At 52.1% G+C, this 24,717-nt stretch overlaps 1 protein-coding gene across 10 annotated transcripts in view; it reads right to left on the minus strand.

Annotated features, from left to right (window-relative positions):
* Nucleotides 1-24,717, minus strand: part of ZNF536 (zinc finger protein 536) — a 448,820-nt gene that overhangs the window by 225,228 nt on the left and 198,875 nt on the right. For all 10 annotated transcript variants that reach the window (XM_027516035.1, XM_027516032.1, XM_027516034.1 and 7 more), the window contains one exon: nucleotides 22,238-24,409. In XM_027516035.1, the coding sequence (XP_027371836.1) occupies nucleotides 22,238-24,407 (2,170 nt within the window). In that variant the 5' untranslated portion in view covers nucleotides 24,408-24,409. The remainder of the gene's footprint in view (nucleotides 1-22,237; nucleotides 24,410-24,717) is intronic.

Genomic DNA, 24,717 nt, shown 5'->3' on the forward strand with positions numbered 1-24,717 from the left:
AACAATGTGGAACCCCACAAACTACTCCCAGCATAGCCCCCCACAAACCTCAACTGCTTCACACCACACAGTCCACGACTCCCAGTGCCTGCAGGATAAAGTCTTCGCCCAGCATCCAAGTCCCTCTACAACTGGCCCATAGTTTCTCTTTCCAGAGTCGCCTCCTCTGGTCCCCACCACATTCCCAGCCAGATGGGGTGGCTGTCCTTGACACACACGTCACTGTGGCCCCTGCTCTGCCTTCTTCCCCAGTGCCGCCTCCTCTCCAGTCTCCATCCATCTTTTAACACATATTTCAGAGCAACTACTATGTGCCAGACACACGATCTAATATCTAACTCTTAACAACCTTACAAACTAGAAACGCACATTTCCCATTTTACAGATGGGATACTTGAGGTTCAGAGGTTCTGTGCTCCAGGTCACATGAGCTGATACTTGTTGGAACTGAGGTCTGGACCTCTATCTGTCTGGTTCCATGGATCCTTTTCTAAGGAGAAACAGACAGTGGCAGAAACCTAGGTATCATCAGGGAAGAATGGGCACCAGTGACCGTAGGTTAATTTTCTGGGACGGGAAGCACTGTAGACAGGGATGGACAGAAAGGCTCCTCAGAGAAAGCGGCACTTGAACCAAGGCTCAAAACAGACTTGCTAGGTGGACACTGACTTCAGGACACATCATAGGCACTTGCTAAATATAAGTACAGGAAGAGTGTCTGCAAAGGCGGGGGACTGGGACCACATGGCCATTCCAGAAACTGCAAACAGCCCCACATCGCTGCCAGCTGTCCTCTGAGACTAGGGTGAAGTCTGACAAGCAAAGAGGAGGAGAAAGATCTATTTGTGATGATTTCATGCTAGTCCAGTAGAAAGATAAGGGCATGGACTAGAATTGTCCATTTGATCGTATCGATAGAAAAAAAAGGATGAATTTCCTCAAGTCACCTGTGCCTGGAGGTGTATTTATCCATCACTATACCGGCGACTCAGTTCTCACACGGAGACTCCTCCATCACGTGCGAACCCAGTCATTTATTAATTTTTGCAACAAGTACTCAACTTCATTACTCACTTTCGAGATCGCACACCATGTTTACATAATCTTTCTCAGGCTACAGGAGTCATGCAGCAATATCCCCGGGCAGCCTCCGCGGTGAGATACCAGGCGTACTTAGGGATGGCAACGTTACAAGCCTGCATGGCAACCTAATTACACAGATCCGACTTGCCACCCCTCTCTTCTGCAGGTACTCCTGGAATGCAATGTCAAAATTTGCATGCAAGATGCTGACCAATAATGTACTTTTTAACTTACCACGGCAAATAAAACTCCATGCCATATGGCTGATTAGAAATACTCTCTCCTTCTCTAAACAGCTGGGTGAGTAACAGCAAGGAGGAGCCGGTTGGCAGCTGTACACTCATTGCTGCACTGATGCTGCGGCATGGGGCTTGTGCCTCCACAGGTATGCACCTGAGAAGAGACACGCTCCCCTCTCCAATGAGAGAGCGGCCAGGAGAGGGGCTGCCATCGCCAGGTGCATCCCTCCACCGGGGCGCCCTAGTTTGCCCAGCAGAAACAGGATCATTTTGCATTTCATTTTGTAAATAAAATATTCTAAGATCTTCTAGGGGAAAAGTGCTACTCTGCACACTGAGAAAATTGTTTAAAAAAAAAAAAAAGTAAAAGCAACATATTTTTAAAGCCATCATGGAGCTGCTCTGTTTGCTACTAACTGCTGTCTCAGGTACACCTCTGACCATCCTCTCTCTGCCAGACAGAGCTGGGAGGTTCCCCCACAGGTGGCTCAGCAGAAACTCTGCAGACACCTGTAATGTGCTGACATGCTCTGTCCACCCAGTGATACCCACGCCACCCTCGGTGTTTCTGACCCTCCCCAGCCCTCCACCTCCTTCAGCTGCTCGGGGATAAGTGACCACCAGTGTTAGACTCCTCCTCCCGTGCCCACAGGCCTTCCAACAGCACTGCCTTCATGAGACCACAGAGGTCACGCAGGGCTCGTGCCGAGAAGGAGTTAAATTAAACTTGAATTTAGTGGTCCACTATCATAATCTGAAATCCTTAGTAATGTTAAGCAATGGGCTCCACCTTTCCATTTTGCACTGAGTCCTGTAGGTTATGCAGCTGGTCCTGGCTACCTTTGAAAGGGGTATGGCTTTATAGGGGCCAAATCTGCCAGATAAGACCTCAGCCAGGTGGCCAAGGTCAACATCAACTGTCATAAGTCAGACTGACAGCATGTGTCCTTGATATAATGTGATGAGGGCATTTTACCTCTGGGGTCTTCCTTCCAAGAGCCCTAAATTCCAGTCTAACCCTGAGAGAAACATCAGGCAAACCCAAATTGAAGGACTGTCTATAAAATACCTGATCAGTACTCCTCAAAACTGTCACAGTCACCAAAAACAAGGAAAATTTGAGAGGCTCTCACAGCCAAAAGGGATCTAAGGGGTCATGACAATTGGTGTCAACAGTGGGGGAAAGTTGTAGGGATCAGGAGGTATGTGGAAAGTCTGTATTTTCCACTCAGTTTTGTTGTGAACTTAAAATTGCTCCAGAAGACAAAGTTTTATAAAAAAAAATCTAAACATAACATGGAATCTTGGATGCCATCTGAGCACAGAATAAAAACATTAGGTAAGAACTAAGGAAATCCGAATAAAGTATGGACTTCAGCTAATGATAATGGACAGATATTGGTTCATTCCTTGGGACAAATGGACCCTAGTAATATTGGCAATGGGGAAAGTCGGCGTGGAGAACACGGGAATTCTACTTTCTAGGTTATCCTCGCAACTTTTCTATAAATCTAACACTATTTTAAAATAAAAAGTTTATTGTGCTGTGCTTAGTTGCGTCCAACTATTTGAGGCCCTGTGAACTATAGCCTGTCAGGCTCCTCTGTCCATGGGGATTCTCCAGGCAAGAATACCAGGGTGGATTGCCATGCCCTCCTTCTCCAGGGAATCCCAACCCAGGGATCGAACCCAAGACTCCAGCACCGAAGGTGGATTCTTTACCATATGAGCCACCAGGGAAGCCCAAGAATGCTGAAGTGGGTAGCCTATCCCTTCTCCAGAGGGATCTTCCTGACCCAGGAATTGAACCAGGGTCTCCTGCATTGTAGGCAGATTCTTCATCAGCTGAGCTATGGGGGAAGCCCAAAAAGTTTATTACCCACCCCCCAAAGAAAGAGTGCAGCTGAAGCTGTTTCAATGGGTCAGCAGGAGGGAGGCTGGAGGACAGGCTGCAGACCACCTCTCCCCCTCTTCACGGCTTGTACTGCCCGCTCAGACACCCTCAGCCACTGCTCACCCAGGACGGGGACATAGAGGGAAGCTCTAAATGGCAACACACTGTAAATGTGACTTTAATGCATTCAGTACATTTTAAGAATTACATCTCTCCCCTGGGGACCACTGGGTGCTGTTGAATTCTCTGGCTGTTTTCCCATCAGTTAAACACTGTGTGTCTAGCAGTAAAGAACATGTGGGGAAGATTCGGGGCAGGATGGGGACAGTCTTAGAAAAGCAGAACCTGCTCAATTCCATTTGTAACCTGCACTGAAATTTTCAAAGCAGCCACTGTCTGTCTCTGGCATCCTTGTTCCCCCGAGGAGCCCTCTCCTATCCCCAGGTGAGGGCCGAGGGAGCTGTGAGCAGGGCTGAGCATCCCTAGAGGAGCAGGACTCCAGGTGTGGAATGGGTGCACCTGCCCTTGGCTGCTTTTCATCCCCCTTTGGGACCTGCTTCCATCCGCCAAGGACTGTCGGTTACCCCACAAGCGGAGGAGGCGCTAGGTGGACTGGCCTGTTATGTTCCCATGAGGACATTCTACCTGTGAACCACTGGCAAGCTCACAGCATGCTGGAGCCTTCTCTTATGTTTCTGTTTAAAGAACTGGCTCAATCAACAACACTGCTTTGGGGAGGGAGGCATCAGTGAGGAAGTTCTAGGGACTGGATTTTTGTCCCCCCAAGGCTATGGTTTTTCCTGTGGTCATGTATGGATGTGAGAGTTGGACTGTGAAGAAAGCTGAGCGCTGAAGAATTGATGCTTTTGAACTGTGGTGTTGGAGAAGACTCTTGAGAGTCCCTTGGACTGCAAGGAGATCCAACCAGTCCATTCTGAAGGAGATCAGCCCTGGGATTTCTTTGGAAGGAATGCTAAAGCTGAAACTCCAGTACTTTGGCCACCTCATGCGAAGAGTTGATTCATTGGAAAAGACTCTGATGCTGGGAGGGATTGGGGGCAGGAGGAGAAGGGGACGACAGAGGATGAGATGGCTGGATGGCATCACTGACTCGATGGACGTGAGTCTGAGTGAACTCCGGGAGTTGGTGATGCAGAGGGAGGCCTGGCGTGCTGCAATTCATGGGGTCGCAAAGAGTCGGACACGACTGAGTGACTGAACTGACTGAAACTCATATGAAGAAATCCTAAGCTCCAGTGTGATAGTCTCAGGAGATGCCTAGGTCATGAGGTGGAGCTGCATGAATGGGATTAGGTACCCTATTAAAGAGACCCCAGAGCATGCCTCGCCTTCACTATGGGAACCGCGTCCTGATCAGACACTGAATCTGTTGGCACCTGATCTTGGACTTCCAGCCTCAGAACCATAAGACAGACAGTGATGCTGTGTATGCATCAGTCTATGGAAAGCTGTGACGGCAGCCAGAGCAGACTGGGATGTGAGGTAACGCTCACTGCGGGAAGTGAATCCACGGCAGCCCGCCTGTAGCCCTGTCATGGGTATCTGTGCCTCCTAGGATCCAGCTCAGGAACAAGACCCCAGGAGGCCCGGGGAGACCTCACCTTTATGGGGCAGGTTTAAGGCTGCCTCATCTGGCCTCTCCATGTTCTCAGCTGAGAGCTGACTGAGTGGAATTCTGCCTGAATCCCCTTGAACCTTCAAGCCAAGGTATCCTTGTCTTCCTCCTCCCCTTCATACCCTCGCCCTCGGCCCCCCAGTGGATCTGAGCATTCAGCATCTGTCCTGCCCAAAATTCAGGTCTCCTCCACTTCCAGGACCCCCAGGGCCCTGCTTCACCCCGTGTCTGTCCACAGCATCCCGCCCCTCTCCAGCACCCCGGCTTCCCTCCCAAGACCATCTTCTCCACCCCATGTCTTGCTGGTCCCTTCCCACTCCCTCCAGCAAGAAGCCCAAAAAGCTGTTGGCCTTTATGGACCATGTTGGGTCCACACCACACAAGGCAACCCCAGTTTAGGACTCACTGGGCAGGGGAGGGATGGACGTGTACCCTGAAGCACCCCACAGGGCCAGGTGGCACAGGGTATACAGGGACCCAGCAGCAGTTCCAAGGCTCCTGCTGAGTTGGAGAACCTGCCTGGAGTCAGCGTGATGAGTCAAGGCCCTTCCCAGGCACAGGTCCGGCCATGGCCTGGCTGACCCCGCTCCTTCCCTTAGACCCCAAGCCAGTCACAGCACCTCCCCATGCCACCCCAGATCCTCACATCCTCATCTCTGCCCTGCTGTCAGCATCAGCCCAGGCCTTGTTCACAGGTGAGACAGGGATTCTACTCCAAAAGGGCGCAGGAAGAGCTTTGTGGAGAATGCCGAACCATACTGGACAGCACTGGCTGTCTTTGGGAATTCTGGCTTCCACCAAAGCCGGGCAGCATTCTCGGTTTGCGGCAGCTCGCCATGAAGCTGTTGCCGTGTGTGTGTCCGCTCCTCTCCCAGCAGCAGCTCCAGGGCGCCACAGCTCCCCTTCCACCCGCCCTGCCCACCAGCAAACACTGGGCTCACCCCTACGGAAGGGGTTCAGCCCCTTGGAGCACACGGCAGATCTCCCAGAGGCCCAAGGTCTGACCCAAGCAGACCTCCAAAACGCCCAGACCCAACACACACCTGCTGAGGAAAGCGGTCCCTGACTTCTGAACAGCAGTCACTTGGGATGCTGTGAATTAACAAATCCAAAGCCACAACCCTCCTCTCAGGCAGGGGACAGCGGGGCCGGACCACACCCTGCCTTCACTCACATATGCAAAAGTACTTCTGGAAATAGAGACATCGCCCGATGACAGATGAGTGGATAGATGGAATGTGGTACATCCATGCAACAGAGTATTTTTCAGCCTTAAAAGGAGAGGAAATCCTGTCACCTCTCACCACACATATGAACCTGGAGGACATCGTGCTGAGAGACGAAGCCAGTCACAGGAGGACACACCCCATGTGATTCCACTGGCACCCAGAGCATCAAGTTCACAGAGACAGAGAGTAGAAGGGCTACTGCCAAGCTGGGGGCAGGGGAGGGGGTCATCTTGGGATGAAACAGAGTTTCAGTTCTGCCAGATGAGACGGTGGCGATGGCTGCACAAAAATACGAATGCATTTAATGCTGCTGAACCACACACCTGAAAGTGGCTACAATGGTGAATTTTGTGTTTTGTGCCTTTTACCACCCTGTCTTTTAAAACATGCCCACTGAGCCTCCACCATGCGGGGGGCACTGTCGTGGGCACCGATGACACAGCAGCGAACCAGAGCCCCTGCTGTCAGGATGCTCACACAGAGAGTAGTAAATAAAACCACAAGAAAGCCCAGCAGCGCACACACCAAGTCACACGTACGTAGATCAGCACACAGGCCATGATGCTGCCCAAAGGTGATATAATAAGGACGATGCTTCCAGCGAGGGGCTGTGACTCACGGGAAGGCCACCAGGGGAAGTGGTTTTTAGGGGTGAGGTCTTCATGATGGGGGTTCCCTGGTGGCTCAGATGGTACCAAATCCACCCGCAACATAGGAGATCCAGGTTCTATCTCTGGGTCAGGAAAATCCCCTGAAGAAGAGAATAGCTACCCACTCCATTATTCTTGCCAGGAGAATTCCACGGACAGAGGAGCCTGGCGGGCTATAGTCCATGGGTTTGCAGAGTCGGACACGACTGAGCGACGAACACGCACTGCATGATGGGATGGAACCGGCCAGTGAGAGTCTGTGTCCAGAGCTCGCCCCAGAGACCACAGACAACATAAAGGCCACCAAGGGGCTGGTCAGAGAGGAGGGCAGAGAGCAGAGGGGTTGGGGGAGATTCCAGGGCCTTGACACCAAGGATTTGATTCCCTGCACGATGGAAAGCCGCCACGGGGTTCTGAGCACAGAAGAGATGCAGGCTGGCTCTGCACCCCAGAGGCTCCATTCCCCCTCACCCCAGCACCCCGACATCCCCCCTCTCCATGAAGCTACATGCCCACAGTGCCTGCCCTTAGGGGTTCGGGTATGTTCCATCCAGTCCCCTGAGGGGCACAGCCATGGACACAGGCTGCCAGCCTCCAGTAGCCCTGCTCTCCCTAAGGAGGAGCCCACGGAGGCATCTGCCCCTTCCTCGTGGGCGCCCTCCTCTCCACCACTCCCGGCTCCCTTCCCCAGAGCCCCCAGGAGCCTCACATAGTCCTTCACCGGGGCTCATACCTTGGAGATGCTAGCATTGCCTCCACCACTAACCAAACAGAGGCATTTGACCCTAAAGCACTGGCTTCACAGACTTCCAGTCGCAGCTGAGTGGACCTGATACATGGTCTCTGCTCCGTGTGATTTCCAGGGAAAGTTTCATCAAAACCATGGCTGCCCTGACACATGCCATCCCAAGACAGTTTTTCTTTCTGACTTTATGAAATGGCTACTAGCAGATTATTTTAAATTTCAGGAAAAGGAGAGTCCTATGCCCTGTGGCTCCTAAGCTCCCCAAGGGCCCAATGTCCTCCTGGCCCTCAGACTCTGACCAGACTGACACCCCTCAATGCCAGCTGCTTCTTTGGGGCACCATTCTGAAGACCCTACCTGTGGTGAGTTCAGTAAGGCTCACCTCCAAGTCTCCAGACCTGCACCCCAGATCACCCACAGTGGCCTTAAAACTAGAACGTGGCAACTAAACTCCAGAGTGCCTGCAGGATCACTTTTCAAGCTGGTGGTTACACAGCTGAAGCCTTTAAACAGTCTGCGGATGGAGGATGCAGTGCCCACGGCAACGTCGCTACCCCATTGCCCTGGCCCTCAGCGGGCACACTGTCAGTGAGGCTGCTACTGCATCCATGAACACCCTGCAGAGGGGAAGGAGAGACGGCTGCTCTGAGGCTCGTGGAGGATGGTCATCCAGGGAGGAGGAGGTGGACCTGGAGCCCAGGTTGCCACTGCCCCAGAGAGGGGGTTCTCTGGGTGCTGAGGGCAGGCCAAGTGCATCCCCTAGAGGACTTGCTCCCAGCATGACATTCACATGCCCTGGGCAACTCTCTGACCCCCAGACTCCTTGTGCCCTTGGCTCCTCCCACCCCTGGCAGACAGAGACCCGGCCAGGTCACAGAGCCACTGCAGGTCTGTGGCGCAGGCTCTGCACTGTGGTTTCAGGTGGTCTGGCACCTAGACGGGGAGTGGTGGGCAGGCCTGAGTCCTGGCTGGCTCCTGGGCAAGCGCCCTTTGGGCCAGGAGAGCACGTTTTCACTTCATTCAGTGCAAGTCGACAAGATCCCCGAATATCTGCTATATCCCATACCCTGTACAGAGGACCACGAGGAGAGCGCCCTGAGAGCAGCACGATCCTGTCCTCACGGACTCTTGCACCCACTCAGGGCACATGCTGGCTGAGCTCAGAACAGAGGTTCCCTGGAAGGACACCCACCCTCAAGCCCCAACTTCTTCCAGGAGGAGCTGGAGGCCACAGAGGGCTTGGCTGTGAGATGCTGGAAGACAGGGCCCCTGCATTTGCCAAAACTCACATCCCAGGAGCCAGAGCTTCTGCCTGAGGCTGAGGTGGCAACAGGGAGGGGAAACCGCATTAGCATGCTCCAAGGGGCAGGGCCCGGCTTCCCTGGTGACTCAGCGGCAAATAGCCCGCCTGCTCATGCAGCAGACTCAGGTCAACAGGAGTTCAATCCCTGGATCGGGAAGGTTCCCTGGAGAAGAAAATGACAGCCCGCTCCAGTATTCTTGCCTGGGAAGCCCCACGGACAGAGGAGCCGGGTGGGCTACAGGCCTTGGGGTCAGACACAACTGAAGCGACTAAGCAACATCGGAGGGCCAGGGCCGGCTCAGAGCCAGATTCTCTTCCTGCAGGGAAGGCTGGAGGGTCACGGCGCTGCAAGGAGGCCAGTCCACAGTGAGCTGCCCACCACACACATCCTCGCCACACAACACACACCCCAACACCCACACCAGCACAGGCAGCACACACATCTCTATTAACACACGCATCAACACTCCAACACACACCAATGTGGTTCCCCAGCACACTTGACCACATAACACACGCCTGACACCTATACCAACACCCACACCACACACATATCTCAACACACACCTCTCCACTAGCATGTGTCAACACACAAATATGCACTCCCCCAAACCACGCAGCCACACCAACATATTTGCATACCCTAAGGCCATACCCTAGCGGCACCGTACTCCCACACTTGTACTGACCTTCATATCCCAACCCACCCTCACCTGTACACACACATACCCAGTGTGTGCACATCCACTTCCATCCCAGTACATCCACAGTCCAAGACACACCCACCGTGCATGCGCGCGCGCGCACACACACACACACACACACAAGCACAGAGCAACACATCCACCCTCAGCAACTACATCCAAAAAATTAAACCATCTTACAAATACACACACAGCAACAGCAGCCCAGGACAACACGACCATGCTCACACATCCCAACGCAGACAACAGATGTTCAGATGCACACTGGCCTCCAGACACACACACTCAGTCACAACTGTGTGCTGGATGTTCTATTCCCAGAAGCTACGGGCAGTTTGAACCTGCTAATTCCCCTACACCCACAACAGCAGACTCAGCTGAGCTGCGTCCTCCCTGGGACCACCCTAGGTAGGTCCAGGGCAGCCTGACAGTCCAGGACATCCGCTTGGCGCTGCCAGTGTGACGTGGCCGCTTGGTTCAGTTTTTAGTGCCACCAGGAACAACAACAAAGAATCCGCAGCCCCTCCTCTGGAAGGCTTCCCAGATGACAACGCTGCCTCCTAATTTACACCTCGGAGGACAGTGCTGACCAGGGAGGAAGAGCAGAGGCCCTCCTCTCTTTCTCTTCCTCTACCCATGGGGGAATCCCTCTCTTCTCCAGAAAGAGTTGGCGGGTGGGGAGAGCTGAGAGCACGCATCCACTAGGCAGTCCTGGCTGTGCCAGTCCCGAGCCTCTGCCCCCCAGCCCATTCTCTGGCCCACCACCCACACCCAGGCCCCCTTCCACCACCGGCCTGCAAGAGAGAGCAAGGAAACGGAAACGGGCTGGCGAGCGTGGTGGAGTTTGGAGGGAGGCGGAAACTGAGACTCAGGCAGGCTGCACAGGAAGACAGCCGGTCCCCCAAGTCACCAGACTGTGTTTCAGGGGCCCATCCTCTCAGCCTTGGGCCTCCAGGGGCACCCAGGGGACACAGCCACAGGACCCTGGTGACTTGCTCTACATGTGACATTGGAGTAGGGGTTGGGGGATCCCTGCAACCAGAGCTTTGGGCAGTCACTTTAAGTCTAAGCGTGGCACTCCGGCTGGGTCCCAGTCGATCCTCAGCAGAGCCGAGCAAGCACTGGGCCATCCCCTTCCTTGATTCTTTTCTGGAAAGATACAAAGAGAGGGAAGGAGTACTCATCTGAGCTTCCCACTGTGTGTGAGGGCCAAGCTCCCATTGGCCAGTATGGAGCAGAGCTGGCAAGCAAGGCTTCTGCCTTCAGCCGTGTGCGCCCCATCCCCAGCATGACCCAACAGTGGAACCAAAAGGCAAGAGGTCAGACAGACACGGGTTCAAATCTCAGCTCCACCACTTCCTAGCTTTGTAACTCAATACAGCCTCTCCTGCAGTAGCAGTAGCAGCAGCCATACAGTATACCTATCTGACATCCTCTCCTCTGCCAGATCACAGGCTCTGAGACACAGAAGCACAGAGAGGCTTAAGGAGCCCTTGCTGGGTCACACAGCTCCTAAGGGCCAGCACTGGAGCCCTGCCCATGACCACCACGCTCTCCCACAGCGCTGTGAGGACTGCCCCCAGGAGGGGAAGAGCAAACCCCCAGCTGCACTGAGTGAGGGGCCCTGGAGGCGCCCCCTAGTGGCAGGACCCCTCCTCCAGGGCATGGAGGCCTCACACAGGGACAGCGGGTGGGAAGGCGCCCTGAGGACAGGAGCTAGGAGGGTCTTCCCAGCCCCGCCATTCACCAGGCACACGGGGCCCCTCAGAGATGACAGGGCCCCGCCACCTGCTCAAGGGTCGAACACAGACATCAACAAGAAATCCCCACATTCCTAACTGTGCAAACCCTAGTTCTCTGCTCAGTGGATGAGAACCTTGAAAGTTACCCACAGGCCATGGAAACATCGGGAAGGGAGGGGAGAGGAGGGCAAAAACAAGATGAAAGGGGTCTCAGAGCCTTCTAGACTTCCCTACCCCCTCTCCCCCATGAGGAGGAGGACGCCCAGGCCCCAGGGAGGGGAGCGAGCTGCCTCAATAGCCCAGCAGGGTGGGTAAGGCCTGCCCGTGTGGGGGGCCAAGCTCTGGCTGAAGTCTGTGCTCTGCTAGGAGTCGTTTCTTAAACATTAGAAAATGCATTTGTCTCTGGGTTAATAGCCAGGCTTGTGACCTTTTAATTCACAGAAAATAAAGGGCAATTGAGGTCTGATGTGTACCAGAAGAAATTGTTTCCACTCATTCTCATAGTGGGTCTGTATTTAGTTCATGATCCACCACCCCAAAAGAAAAATGGCACTCTCTGTAGGGCCCAACCTCAACTGATGCTGGACATTTTAACATATGAGGTAGTACAGCTTCCCAGATGACTCACCTGGTCCTCTGTGGGGACAGCTACGGATGGTTCTGAAGTCAGGTCGGCTTGGATAAGATGCAGAGAGCATCTTTCCCAGTGTGGGTCTGACAAACTCTCACAGGCTCGACCTGCAGGGTCCCAACAAGAACCCACACTCCACGTGACACCTGACTCATGACCTCCATCTTCCCGTGAACCACAGGGTGGTCAGGGGCAGGTGAGCTGGAGCAAGGAGCCTGCCTCTCGCTCCCTGGTGTGGAGCTTCACCCTGACGCTTCCCGCTGCCCCCTTCAGGGCAGCCCCCCACCCCACCCCCCGTGTCAAGTGACCGGCTGCCAGAACACACAGGCCACAAGCTGTGAGTCCTCCACGAGCTCCCATCCGGCTCCCTTCTTGGCCTGAGGGGCCCTCCTCAAAAGCAGCGGCTGGACTCTCTGCCAGGGCCTTTTCGGCAGCAAGAAAACTGCCGTTCACATCCAGGGAGAGAGAGGACGGCCAGTCACAGTGGCTGAGCTGGGGGTGCCTCCCTGGAAGTCAGTGGGTTGGCCAGGTTCCACAAAGGGAAAGAGTTACCTGCCACAGGAGCTACTGAGGTGACTGGGGTGGTTCTGCCGTTTCAGGTCCCTTGGGAACAAATGTAGGCACCAAGGCACGTGGGTCTCCTCCAGGCACTTGGGCATCAAGGGGCAGGTGCATGGGGCAGCCCTCCCATGCACCTACCCCCTCTGATTAGGATTTGCTGGCTGCCAGGCTCAGGGCCTCTGGACACCGTGGCTTGTCCGTACTCACCCTTGCATCCCCAGCGCCTAGCACATGGCTCGGAGTTCAGAACCTACTTAATAAGCATTTGTCCTTGAATGAACTAATGAATTAACGAACAAACCAACAAACAAGTGAATTTATGAAAGAACAAACGAGTCACAGGGTTGCTTGGTGACAGGCAACTGCCTGGCTTGAAGGAGACAGATTTCAGTATTTCCTTGGGAGGAACTTTCTCAGTAACATCTCCAGTACTGAAAGAAAGGGCCTCAAGACACAGCATCCCGCTGGGTAATACACAGCTGCAGCCTGTGGGCTGTCATCCTGTGACTTGAGATTCCTCTGCGAGGAGGTCCACTTCCGGAAACAGGGAACACAGCACTTATATGAAGCATTTATCAAAGTATAGCTATCACTGAAAGACAGAGGTGCACAAAGGATAGCCCATGGGCCAAATCCTTCTGTCACCTGGCTTTGTAAATAAAGTTTTATTGGAAACCATCAAGCACTTTCAATTAGGACAGAATTGAGTGGTTACAAAAGAGCCCGCATGACCTACAACACCTAAATTATTTGTTACTTGGACCTTTACAGAAAGAGTTTGTTGATATCTGTGTTGAATATTCCACTGCAAAAAATATGTGACGTATTAGAATTCCCTGGTGGCTGAGACGGTAAAGCGTCTGCCTACAATGCGGGAGACCCAGGTTCCATCCCTGGGTCGGGAAGATTCTCTGGAGAAGGAAACGGCACACCACTCCAGTACTCTTGCCTGGAAAATCCCATGGACGGAGGAGCCTGGTAGGCTACAGTCCATGGGGTCGCAAAGAGTCGGACACGACTGATCGACTTCACTATACACACTATATTTAAGTAAAAGCTGAAGTCTGTAATGTAATCATTTTTTGTGTGTGAAATACATCTTTCAGTGCACAAAAAGAACTGGGAAAGAATGGACTAAAATGTTTGCGGTTGTTATCTCTGAGTGGTAAGGGCACATATATTTTTAAATTATTTTATTTGTATTTATCTGTATTTTCTCAATGTCCAAGATAAACAAGAATTAACTTATAGTAAGAAAAAAATAATAATGTCATTAAACAACAAAAATAGCAACAAAGAAGTCAGTAAACAGCCCTCTAGGAAGAGACCAAGTGGCTGGGGTTTGAAGGTCAATCCAACAGGACATTTCAGAGGGGGTTAGGTCCCATTTGGGAACGGATGCATGCTGCCAATGCTCTCCTACACAGGGATTATTTTATGTCACAGAGCAGCTTCGCTGAAGGATCACTTCAATTTTTCAAGGCAAATTACTTTTAAAAAAAGAACCTAAAACACCTATTTTAGCAGCGAATTTAACAAAATATATTTAGCAATAAAGAGAAGCATGTATCTGTCTTGGTCTTCAAGGAAACAACCACTGCACACATTTTACGTTGAGCTAAACATAAGCAAGTTGGAAATTTTCCAAAATGCCTCTCAAGATGATTGAAGACAACCGAGGGTGTCCAAAAACCACGATGACAACCACTGAGCTAAGAGTTTGGGGACATTACTTTAATGAAGAGATGAGAGCACCATGAAGGGGACCTGTCTCACCATACATCAAATGGCTTTGGAACTGAGGTCAAACCAGAGGAAAGAAACTGGTGTCCACCCAAGTCCCAGCCCAGCAAGATGCCTCCCCGGGGGAGAGAATGGACCCTCTCTGGCATCCACAGCACCCAAGGCCCAGAGTAAAACAGCATGGTCACCCCAAGGTGTGCCCTGCTCCCAGCAAAAGCTGAAACAAGACCCCACCCCCGAAAAGCAAGTGAGGAGGCATCAAAAGGCAACCCACCCACCACCCACTTCCTTCTGTAAATATCTGGCTGGGCATCTCCAAGAGAATGGCCGGCCCCGCCACGGAGTCAGCTTGTCCTGTGCCTCCCATAGCCCGCAGACACATGCCACATGTCACACAAAACCCCAGTGCTGACAGCAATGAAGACGTGGGTCCCACAAGCAGCCAGGCCCTGGACAGCCTTCTCTTGGTAGGAAAGAACAGACCCAGGCACCCGAATTCCACCCACCACCGCCTCTACGAACAGCACAGCTCCCTCTGTGCCCTGGCCCACCCATCAGGGAGCCGGAGGGAGTGTTCAGACATGCACTGATTTGGAGTTCTGCAGCCTGTTTTGAAGATGTGGATCAAGGAGAGGATGGCAGCAAATCTCTGTGCTTAGCTCAGCCCTGTCTGTCACAAGCCAAGCCCCCCAGTTCCCCATTCTGCCTCCCCAGCACATGTTAGAGGCACAGTATTCACCTCTTAGATTATATTAACAAGCTCCATTATTACAGAGTTGTCTCTGTAACTACCCAGGACTGTCCTGGCTGGCTCCACATGTTTGCACCCACAGCATACCAGGACTTAGGTGAAAACAGTAAGCAAAATGCAATACAAGATAAATAAATGGAAATACAGCTCCAGGAAATTGAGTGCACTCCTGACAAAGAACAGCTACACCAGATCTGGCTCAGAATTCAGTGGAGGGGCCCAGCAGAGTGAAAATCCACGTGCACAGCAAGGAAGACCTGCTTTAGCTACCCAGCTCCTAGGGGACCCCCAAGCTCTGCTCAGGTGCCTCGCTGCTCAGGTTGTGCCCAAGAAAAAAGGCCCCAAAGTCTGCCCAAGACCTGCTCCCCTGAGCTCCTGTGCAAGGGCCCACAGCTTTCCGAGAAGGAGTTTCCAGATGGCGCCTGGCGGCAGCAGTGCCAAACTCCACAGCTTAAGTAAATGTTGCCGTCGCCCCGTCCTGCCAGGAAAAGGCAAAGGGGACCCACGGCTCTTCTCAGCTGCTGCGACGCTTGCTTCCTGGAGAGGACAGAGAGTCCCCACCACCTGCCCTGCACCCTGCTGGAGAGCCCCCTTTCCTCGGCGTTTGTGAGCTTCACTGCCCCTTTCTACACTCCAGCCCAGTCCACATGGGTCGGGGAGGAGCTGTCAGATGCCAACAGAGGAGAGGGAGGTGAGGAACCCAGAAGGGCAGCAAGCAGGCCCAAGGGTCACAGATGGCAAAGGCTCCAGCCCAGTCATCACAAATTTGGGACGTTTGCACAAATCCAATCTCCTGATCTCTGCAGGTGTTTCTCCACCCCTACCATCAACGCTCCAAAACAGCCCGACAGTTATGGGAGTTAAGGCTCACTTCTCTTCCGGCCTCACATGCTCAGAACACTGCCAAATGCTCCCAGCACGGGTCTCTCCCAGGTCTCCCTCCACTCTCCACCTCAACATCCCAAATATCCCAGAGGCTTCCCCCAGAATCCAGGGAAATCCTGAGGGCCAGTGAAATAGGAGGTTTATTGAAGCCTGTACCTGTCTCCACCCTGGAGACATCAGGGCTACCTCCCAAAACCTCCTCCAGAGGAGGGCAGAGCCAGGTGCTGGCTGAGGTGGAAAGCGAGGAAGACTCCCTGCTTTACCCGCTCAGGAGTGCACGTCTCCTAACAGGCACAAAGCTTCATGCCAATGAAGGGGTTCGAAGGCCCAAGAGCCGGGTGGAGAAGGGATCCGGTGAACAGGAGGACCCCAAGATGCTCCCCAGAGACAGTTCCCACTCTGTAGGAGCGGCTGCTGGCAGTGCTGACATGTTGGGCCTACGTTCCCAGGCCCCTGAGACGGAATAGCAAGAGAGTGGGTGGGTGAAAGGCGGCTCCAGGCAGCTCATGACACATGCTTTGGGCCAACAAGCAGAGGCCACGCTGTGGCCATTTGCAAAGCAAACCTCTAATTCCAAGGTGGTGGCCAACCTGAGCGCGAACCTGCCATTCCAGCTAGCAGCAATCACGCACCTAATGCTTCACGCTCTGTTTTGAACACTGACTGCTTAATTCTTTGCCTCATTGTAACCTGTCCTTAGCTAATGTGTGTTTTTCTTATTACCATTAAATTTAGATTTAAATGAACGTTCGTTCCTTGTATTAACATGCATACAGAAGGAGCATACTACCGTGAACACATGGGGCTTCCTGAGTTCTCGGGCAGGAGCGCAGCATCCCTAAGAGCACAGGAGCGGGACACGAAGGTGGGCAGGGTGAGGCGGGGCAGCTAAAAACAGCAGGGCTCCAGTGATCCTGTGGTAGGAATCAACCCCGTGGACAGAAGACGGTGTCCCGGGAGTCTGGGAATCCTTGGGAACGAAGAGGAAAGAGGCTTTGCTTCTGGGATCTTGTGTCACACATCTTTTATATCACACTTCCTATTTGAAGACTTTTAGAGCCAGTATGATTTCTCTCTTTCTGAAATGCTAAGTGACAGCACCATCGGGCAGCCCTGTGGAAGTGGGATTTACAGCTCCACGCAAAGGGGTGAGAGAGGCAGCCGAGGCCCCAGAGTGGTACTGAGCGTTCCCAGGCTCAAGGCAATCAAAGGGCACAGAGTGATCGGAAGTTTATAAAAAGGAGCTGCTGTCAGGCGTCCGGCCCCCTCACAGGAGACAGGCGAGGTGAACCAGCATCTGAGGGCTCCTGTTCCCAGCTCCAGCACCATGCCAAGTGGGCGGACCACCTCCAGTCCCAGCAGAAAGGCGGGAGAGCAGAGGGAGCCCACTAGACCCCTGACCTCTGCCCCATCGGACAGAAGTCTGGCCAGCCTACTACCCAGGCTGGGCCAGCTCCCGGGAGGCAGGGCCCACCAGCATCTGCCTGGGCATGGCTTCGGCACACACAGCCGAGCCTCCGTAAATCTCCACAAACACGGCGGCCGCCTGCACACTCTTCCACGTCGGGACGGAAAAGCTGCATATGGCGCTCAGTTTTAACAGCTGAGCTTTAAAAAAGTGCAGCTTTTCATCTCACTGAACCAGCTCCCAAATTAAAGGGTGGGGGAGGGAGAGAGAGGAGGCAGGAAAAGAGAGAAGCTGGAGTGGGCAGGGGGAGCCTTCCACGCTAAATTTGATTTTATAAGGAATTTCAGACTAGTATCTGCTCCAAAGGTCCCTCTGGAAAATGAAATCACAGTCCCTGTTTGTCGTCCCCAAGTTTGCTAATTTCATCCTTTAAAAAATAACTTTCTTTTTTCTGCTTTTAATAAAAATGAAGGAGTCTATCAATGAAGAAATCACTCACATGCCTCAGATTGGGTTAACAATTTTTAAGCAAATTTGTAAATGGGATTATTGTTTTCCAAAGTTCTGCTTAGCGAAGAGATTAGTGGCCACAATGCCCAGGGGGCATCCCCTGGTCCTTTTAATTCCCTGCCTGGAGGTGGAAGGTGCTGGGAGAGGAATGGGAGGGAGAAGCCTGATATAGGGCAGTTTTCCTGGAATCGCCTGGAAACTTTTACTTTCTGTTTCCTCTGCTGATAATGACTGTCTTCGCTCTGCAGCCAGCCCCCCTCTCCTCTCCCAGCCCCCTGTTGCTGCCTGCCATCCCCGAGCTCCAGTATAAAGTTTGGCTTTTGCAGCAGGAAGCAGCTGGGCCAAGCAACCAGCGAATGATAATGACCTCAGAAATCTGCTGTTCGCTCGGCAACAATAGGGTGCTCAGTCTACTGGAAAATTGTGTTCATCAGCTAACTCTGCTCAGTTACTAATTGACATTGCCAAATATTTTAAGAACAATTGGAATGCACAAGCAAAAAAAAAATTTTTTTTGAAGATCTTAATCCTCAGACTTAAATTTTTTTCTTTTTCTTTTTTTCCCTTCTTTCGAGTACCCAGATTTGTTTGTGTGGAGCAGTCAGTGGTTATCATGAATGGGGGCAGGGAGGAGGAGCCACATGAGAAAAAGAGGTGGAAAAGAAAGAAAATCTATCATATCACTATACACCCGATGTAAATGCAGGGGAGCCCTGGATAAAGGCCTTTGATGCTGTGGTCAATGGGCCAGCACAGGATGGAGACCCAGCATTTCAGGAATGCGGCTCGGGCAACAAAAGAAGAGCCCTCAAGGCTTCCAGCCCAGCTGATCAAATAATCCTTGTCCATCACAAAATATCATACCAGAAGTAGTAGGGGTTAACAGTATCTCCATCTTTGCATCTCTTCCTGCCTGGCTTTCCATTGATCACGTAACTTAGCCGACTTTATTTAATGAACAGAGGGTCAACGCATTCAATTACCCCTTTCCCACCATCAACACTTCAATTAGCCCCTCTCCAAAATTATGGGGAATGCAGAAGGTAACTGCCCTGTTGGATATAATGAACAGTATCGTTTCTTAGTACATTAAGTTTTAATTATTCTGAGCGTGATTTCCAAAGCAAAATCTGAAGAAATAGAACTTTGGTTGTCTTCTGACTCAGGATAAGGCTAGAATCGGAGCACAGCCTTAGATGAGATTTTAGGGAAAGATACAGAGATTAATGTCGTCGGAGAGTCTGCACGCGAGCCAGAAATGAGGGAGCATCAAAACACCCGCCCCGCTTTCTAAATGTCATAAAAGAGTAAAATGTTTAAGCCGCTGCTTTCCAAACAGTCTCCCTTTGCATTGTACACGGAGGCAGAGATGACATCTACTATGGTGTGAAATTAGTGGCAACACAAATCAACAACAACAACAAAAACAAAGGGGAAAGATGGGGAAGTGATCTGTGTGACTAGTTTTGTCCATTTTCTGTTAGAAAATATGACCTCTCAATTTGTCAAAGGTCCTAGTTTTCGCAGTTGATCTTAAGCTTGGTTCTCAGCAGTTTGGAGAGCCAAAGAACAAACACATTTTCTGGTTCACTGGAATCATTTTCACATGTTCACTGATTCAAACATTCTTTTGCTCACATAACAAACAGCTGCATCCCACATTAGCCTAGCTAGTGACAGTCGCCCATCTCGGCAATAACTGTTTGATTGCAAACTTGACCCCTTCTTCGTCTCGGTCTGAGCAAGACATTTTTAAACAGCCACTCCGTTCCAATCCTCCTTTGCAAAGAATTACATCTGATAACAAAGGACGTCTCTGCCACTCATTGTAAGCCTTCTTCTGGAGATCTGTTCTAAGAGGCTCTCTGTAAAAAGGTTTTTTATGATGAATTCAGAACTACTATCATGTTAAGAGCAGCGATTTATAAAGAAGAATTCATTGGTTAAGATCTGAAAAAATAGTTTCTCAGGCCCTACTGACCCAGTTTTCAACAAAAAAAAGAATCAAGTGATGCAAATTAAGTTTTGCGACATTGTTATGCAGTCTGAGAAATTTGTAAAACCGTGTTTTTGCAGTTATTTCTTAATAGAAGCCTTAATAAGTACTTCTTTCTTTACTTAAGGGCTTAAAGATTTTTTTCTCCCCTTCACCTTGCAGGTTTCTCTCTAACAGGTAATAATAAAATACCTATTGTGTCAAGATTTTTATTTAAATGCTTATTTTAATCGCGCTTTATACAAATCAGACTTGTTAGAAATAAGAGGGAAGACTAACCCGATTTGGTTAAGGGTCCTAATCCCAGGAAAACTTGAATGGCCCAGGCGTGCGACTGATTTAGGCTGCATATTGGTATGCCATCAATTTTCCTACTTAGTCAGAAAATTATGAAAGGGTCTAATTTGAATATGAAGAAAACAAAGAAGTCAACCAGAAATGAAAGAATCAGTATTCACAATTGTACGATACTTCAATGAGGGAAATAAAAGTGAGAAGATAACCACAACTCAAGTATAATTCTCCTTTGAGTCCCAAGCCCGGTTGGTTCTTTTAAGCAAAATGGACTTCTTTCAGCAGAGTATTTAGAGATTTGGAAACAACAGAGATAGGAATAGCATGAGGCTATCACTTGGCCAGAAGGTGAGAAAAACACGGTAAACACGTCATTAATAGAGCCGAACATTTGGTGTCGGAATATTCTGCTGAGACCTTTTCATTTCAGCGGGGCTGGGAAACGGATGAAAATCTGTCAGTGTTAACTCCACGTCACTCCAAAAAGTTAGGAAAGCCAGTTTGTGCTCCGCTTTCTGCCCCAGAAAGGTCCCCAAATCCAAAAACCGTGAGATGACACTCTCCAGGAGAGGGGACCTCCTCACAGGAGGCCAGAAGTAATCCGTCCTGACAATGGGACGCCTGGCACTTTGCTGCCTTCCTGCACAAAGATCCACCTCCGAGCGCTCGCCATCAGGCAGTGACACTGGAGAACCCTTGCCTTGCGAGTTCTGGGCGGTGGTCACTCCAGGCAACGTGGCCTGGCCCTCCGTGGTGCTGCAGTCCTCCTCAGACGCTTCCAGAGTGTCTCAGCAGAAGTGAATTGCAAACGAGGCTAGGACTCCAGGAGTACACAGTGTGTTTCATGGGTGTTTAAGCAGAGGCATTAAGTGCTGTCGGAATCTCTGGAATGTGCAGTGCAGATTTATGTGTCTTAACAATTCTTTACTGGTTCGTAATAAGCCAGCGGACTCACACTTTATTTTAATACTAATTTTGTCCTAGAAGAAGGGAATACTGATGCATGACAAGAACAACACAACTAAGCTGGCATCTACTTAATAAGTGTAGCAGTGAATTGCCTCCGATACTGAAATATTTATCGAAACTGAGAAGGGAAAAAAAAGAAAAGGGGAAAAAAAAACCTTAAAAAATGACCCTCACCAGGGTGTTGCCACATCTTTAACAGTGGGCAATGCAGTGCCTTGAGGTGTCTCAAACTGTCTTTCATTTTCTAGACTTAATGGCTGATTGCAGAAATCAATGTTGCCATTAGTAACAGGGTATTTGTTATGGCATGATTTCCTCTGTTGTTAGGCTGCAGAATGATTACAGTATTAGTGAGATGCTTTCTTTATAAAGGGCTAGAGATATAACTTTCAATTTACTATCCATTAGTAAGGGGCTTTGGAAATATGGATGAAGGCAACAAGCTTACCTGCTGTTAGGTAGTGATTTTAATTTAGCTGTCTTAGGAGAGTGGGATTTTTTTTTCTTTTTTTTTTCCCCCCTCAAACTGGGCCAGGAAGCTTCAGCATTTCACAGACATTTTGATGACAGATTTTCTGCTTTGCTATTTTAGACCCCAGAGCTGTATCGCCCGTGTAACACAGTACAATTTAAGACATGAAGTTGCGCATCTGTGTTGCAAACCTCTGTGCTTTTCCAAACCATCAGAGGAGAATGGTGTGGTTCTTCAGGTTATACACACATGACAGGTGAAGCAAGCTGTACTTTTGGAAGGGGACTGGAGACAGGTTAGGTCTAAGAAGAGATAGTGAAAGGCCCAAATGAGACAATTATGGGCATACAGTTGGGGGGATAGATCGTGAAGGTCTGAACTTACACAATCACATCAATGGATGGAGCCAAACGGCAGCTCCTGGGTTCCTGAGGTGATGGCAGATGGGGGTCAGGGAACAAAATGGGGCCAGGCAATCTTAGGGGCAAGAAAGGCTATGCCCGCTGGCAAACATACCAACTGGCCATCTCTCCACCACATGGGAGAAGGACTGACTTACTTTCCTGGTGCCAGGGCTCAAGGGAAGGTCACAGAGTTGAAATGACAGCCTTCTCTTAAGGCAGGGCCAACAGGCAAGGTCCACACAGCACCAGGACCACGCCACAGTGACCCCAGGGCTGACCCTGAAGGGCAGCAAGGCCCCCTCCCCACTGAGGCCAGCACAGAATCAGGCTCTGGGGTAGGGAGAGCCCTGGCTCCGGCCACTGTTCCCCATCTCCCCCAGCAACCTACCTGAGGAGGACGGCGAGGAAGGGTGCGGGCTGTCCTCCTGGGCGCTCCCGGTCTGCGAGAGCCCGCCTCCAACCCCGCTCTCCTCGGTGACGTTGGAGGAGCCGGGCGTGGTGGAGCGGCTCACCGACTGGGACTCCTGGTCGCTGCCCGAGCCGCGCCGCTCGTCGGGGCCCCCGTGCAGCCCGTCCTCGTCACCCTTGCGGTCCCTCTTGTGCACGCGGGAGTGCACGACCACCTGGTGGTAGGTGCGGAACACTCGGCCGCAGTCCGGGCACTCGGTGGGCTTCTCCTTCAGGCTCCCGGGACCCTGCAGGTTATACTCGAGAGCCTGGTTGAGCCCGTGTGACAAAAAATCCCGACTGCCTTCTAAAGGGTCGAGCTTATTTGGCAGGTCTCTCTGATTGCCCACTTTAGTGCTGTGAACCAAATCAGCAGGCATTTTCTGCTTGGAGCCATCTGCTCCCACTAACACGTACTCCCGCTTCTCCTTATCAAACAGAACTCCGGCGTTTGCCAAAGTGTCTTCGTGGTTGCGCTGTAGCTGGTGCTCTTTAGACAAGAAGCCGTGTTCCATGGCCATGCCCCTGGCCATGAGCTGCCAAGCCTGGTAGCTGTTCACGGGGTCCATCTCGGCAGCCTTGGCCGCCGCCTGCAACCGCTCAATGCAGCTGGATTTCAGCGGTGGCACCAGGTTGAGGCATCCCAGGAGGGAGTGCTTGTCGCCCTCGGGGACACCGTGGGCCATGCTGGAGATGGGGGTCAGCAGCTTCCCCACCACCTCCTTCTCCTTCAGGGGCAGCTCGCCTTTGCCGTAGAGCTGGCTGGGCTCGCTCAGGCTGGCTTTGTCTGCGGCCATGAAGCCGCTCTGCAGGCAGGAAAGATACCTGGAGTACAGGTTGGCATGGGCCTCTTGGGACATGCCGCCCATGGGCACAGGCACCTCGGGGTCGCTGGGGGACTTGTTCTTCACGGACAGCTTGTTGAGGTGGACCTTCATGTGGTTCTTCAGGAACCAGGGCTCTTTAAAGCGCCGGCCGCAGATCTGGCAGCAGTGCTCGAAGGAGTCCTTGTGCTTCCGCATGTGGCCCTTCAGGAACCACGCCTGGCTGAACACCTGCCCGCACACCTCGCAGCGGAACTCGTTGGCCGATTGCTCCCCGCCGCCGTTGGGGCCCTGGCCCTGGGCCGACTCGGCCGTGATGTGGGCCTTCTCCACGTGGCTTATAAGCTCCTCCTCCTGCGAGGCGGCGAAGTCGCACAGCGTGCACTTGTAGGGTTTGTGCAAGATGCGGATGTGGCGGTCTAGCTCCTCCCGCTTCTTGAACTTGCCCTTGCAGAAGGTGCAGCGGAAGCCAGCGGCGGGGGCCACCGCATCCTCTTGCACGCTAGCCGGCTTGGGCGAGGGCACCGGGTTGGCCACGTCGGGCAGGCTGTGGTTGGTGGGCAGGGCCAGGTTGCACGCGGCCAGAGGGGCCTGCTGGGCGTGCGCCAGGGGCTTCAGGTCAGGCCGGGGCTGAAGCAGGCTGCTCTTCATCTGCTTGTCCCGCAAGATGGCCCTCTCCTCCAGCTCGTGCAGCAGGCGGTTCTCCTCGCGCACCCGCCCGCGCCCCTTCCCCAGATTGCCCAGCTTGTGGGTCCGCAGGTGGATCTTGAGGTTCCCTTTCTGCGCCGCCCGGTGGTCGCAGTACGGGCACTTGAAGGGCTTCTCGCCGGTGTGAGTGCGCATGTGCAAGGAGAGGATGCTATTGAAGCGGAAGCGCTTTCCGCACAGCGGGCACGGGTACTTTCGGTTTTTACGGGCGTCGTCCTCGATGTCGCTCATCTGGGACATGATGCCCAGGTTCTGACCGTTGAGGAACTGCTGCAGATCCACCCGCCCGTTGAGGCTGGTGTCCACGTCCCGGCCCAGCTGGTTGGCCAGGAGCGCCATCTGACTGCCCATGGGCTGGCCACTCATGGGCACGTGGGCCTTCTCGTCAAGAGGCGCGGGGGTCTTCTCCTCGGGGTTGGGCCGCGGATGTAGCTCGGGGAAAGCATGGCTGAGCTGGGAGGTGATCTGGTGCAACTTCTGACTCATGGCATACTGGCCGTTGAGGACGGGGCCGCTCAGATGGGGCTCTGCTTCCGGCGCCGCCGAGGACACTCCAAGGCACAGACTGGCTTCTTCCATCCCTGAAAATAAAGAAAGAGTTCAGATCTGTGCCAGGTACCGTGGCACAGTGAATCAACAGCATCAGCTGGTGGGGAATTTGCATTGCATGCCCTACCTACACATAATAATGCTAAGGAATTATAGTCAAAAACAATAATAAAAAAATGAATTATTAAATGCCAATTATGCAATATGGCATTGCTCTTCCAATTTGTTTTGGCGATAGATCGTCTTCCTTGTATTTTCTATTTACAGACTGCAATTATTCATTCACGTTTAAATTATTAATGTTTTACCACTTTCAACACCTAATAACAAATCAGGGGTC

The sequence above is a fragment of the Bos indicus x Bos taurus genome, chromosome 18 (genome assembly GCF_003369695.1).
Source record: "Bos indicus x Bos taurus breed Angus x Brahman F1 hybrid chromosome 18, Bos_hybrid_MaternalHap_v2.0, whole genome shotgun sequence".
In the NCBI taxonomy this organism is placed as follows: Eukaryota; Metazoa; Chordata; class Mammalia; order Artiodactyla; family Bovidae; genus Bos; species Bos indicus x Bos taurus.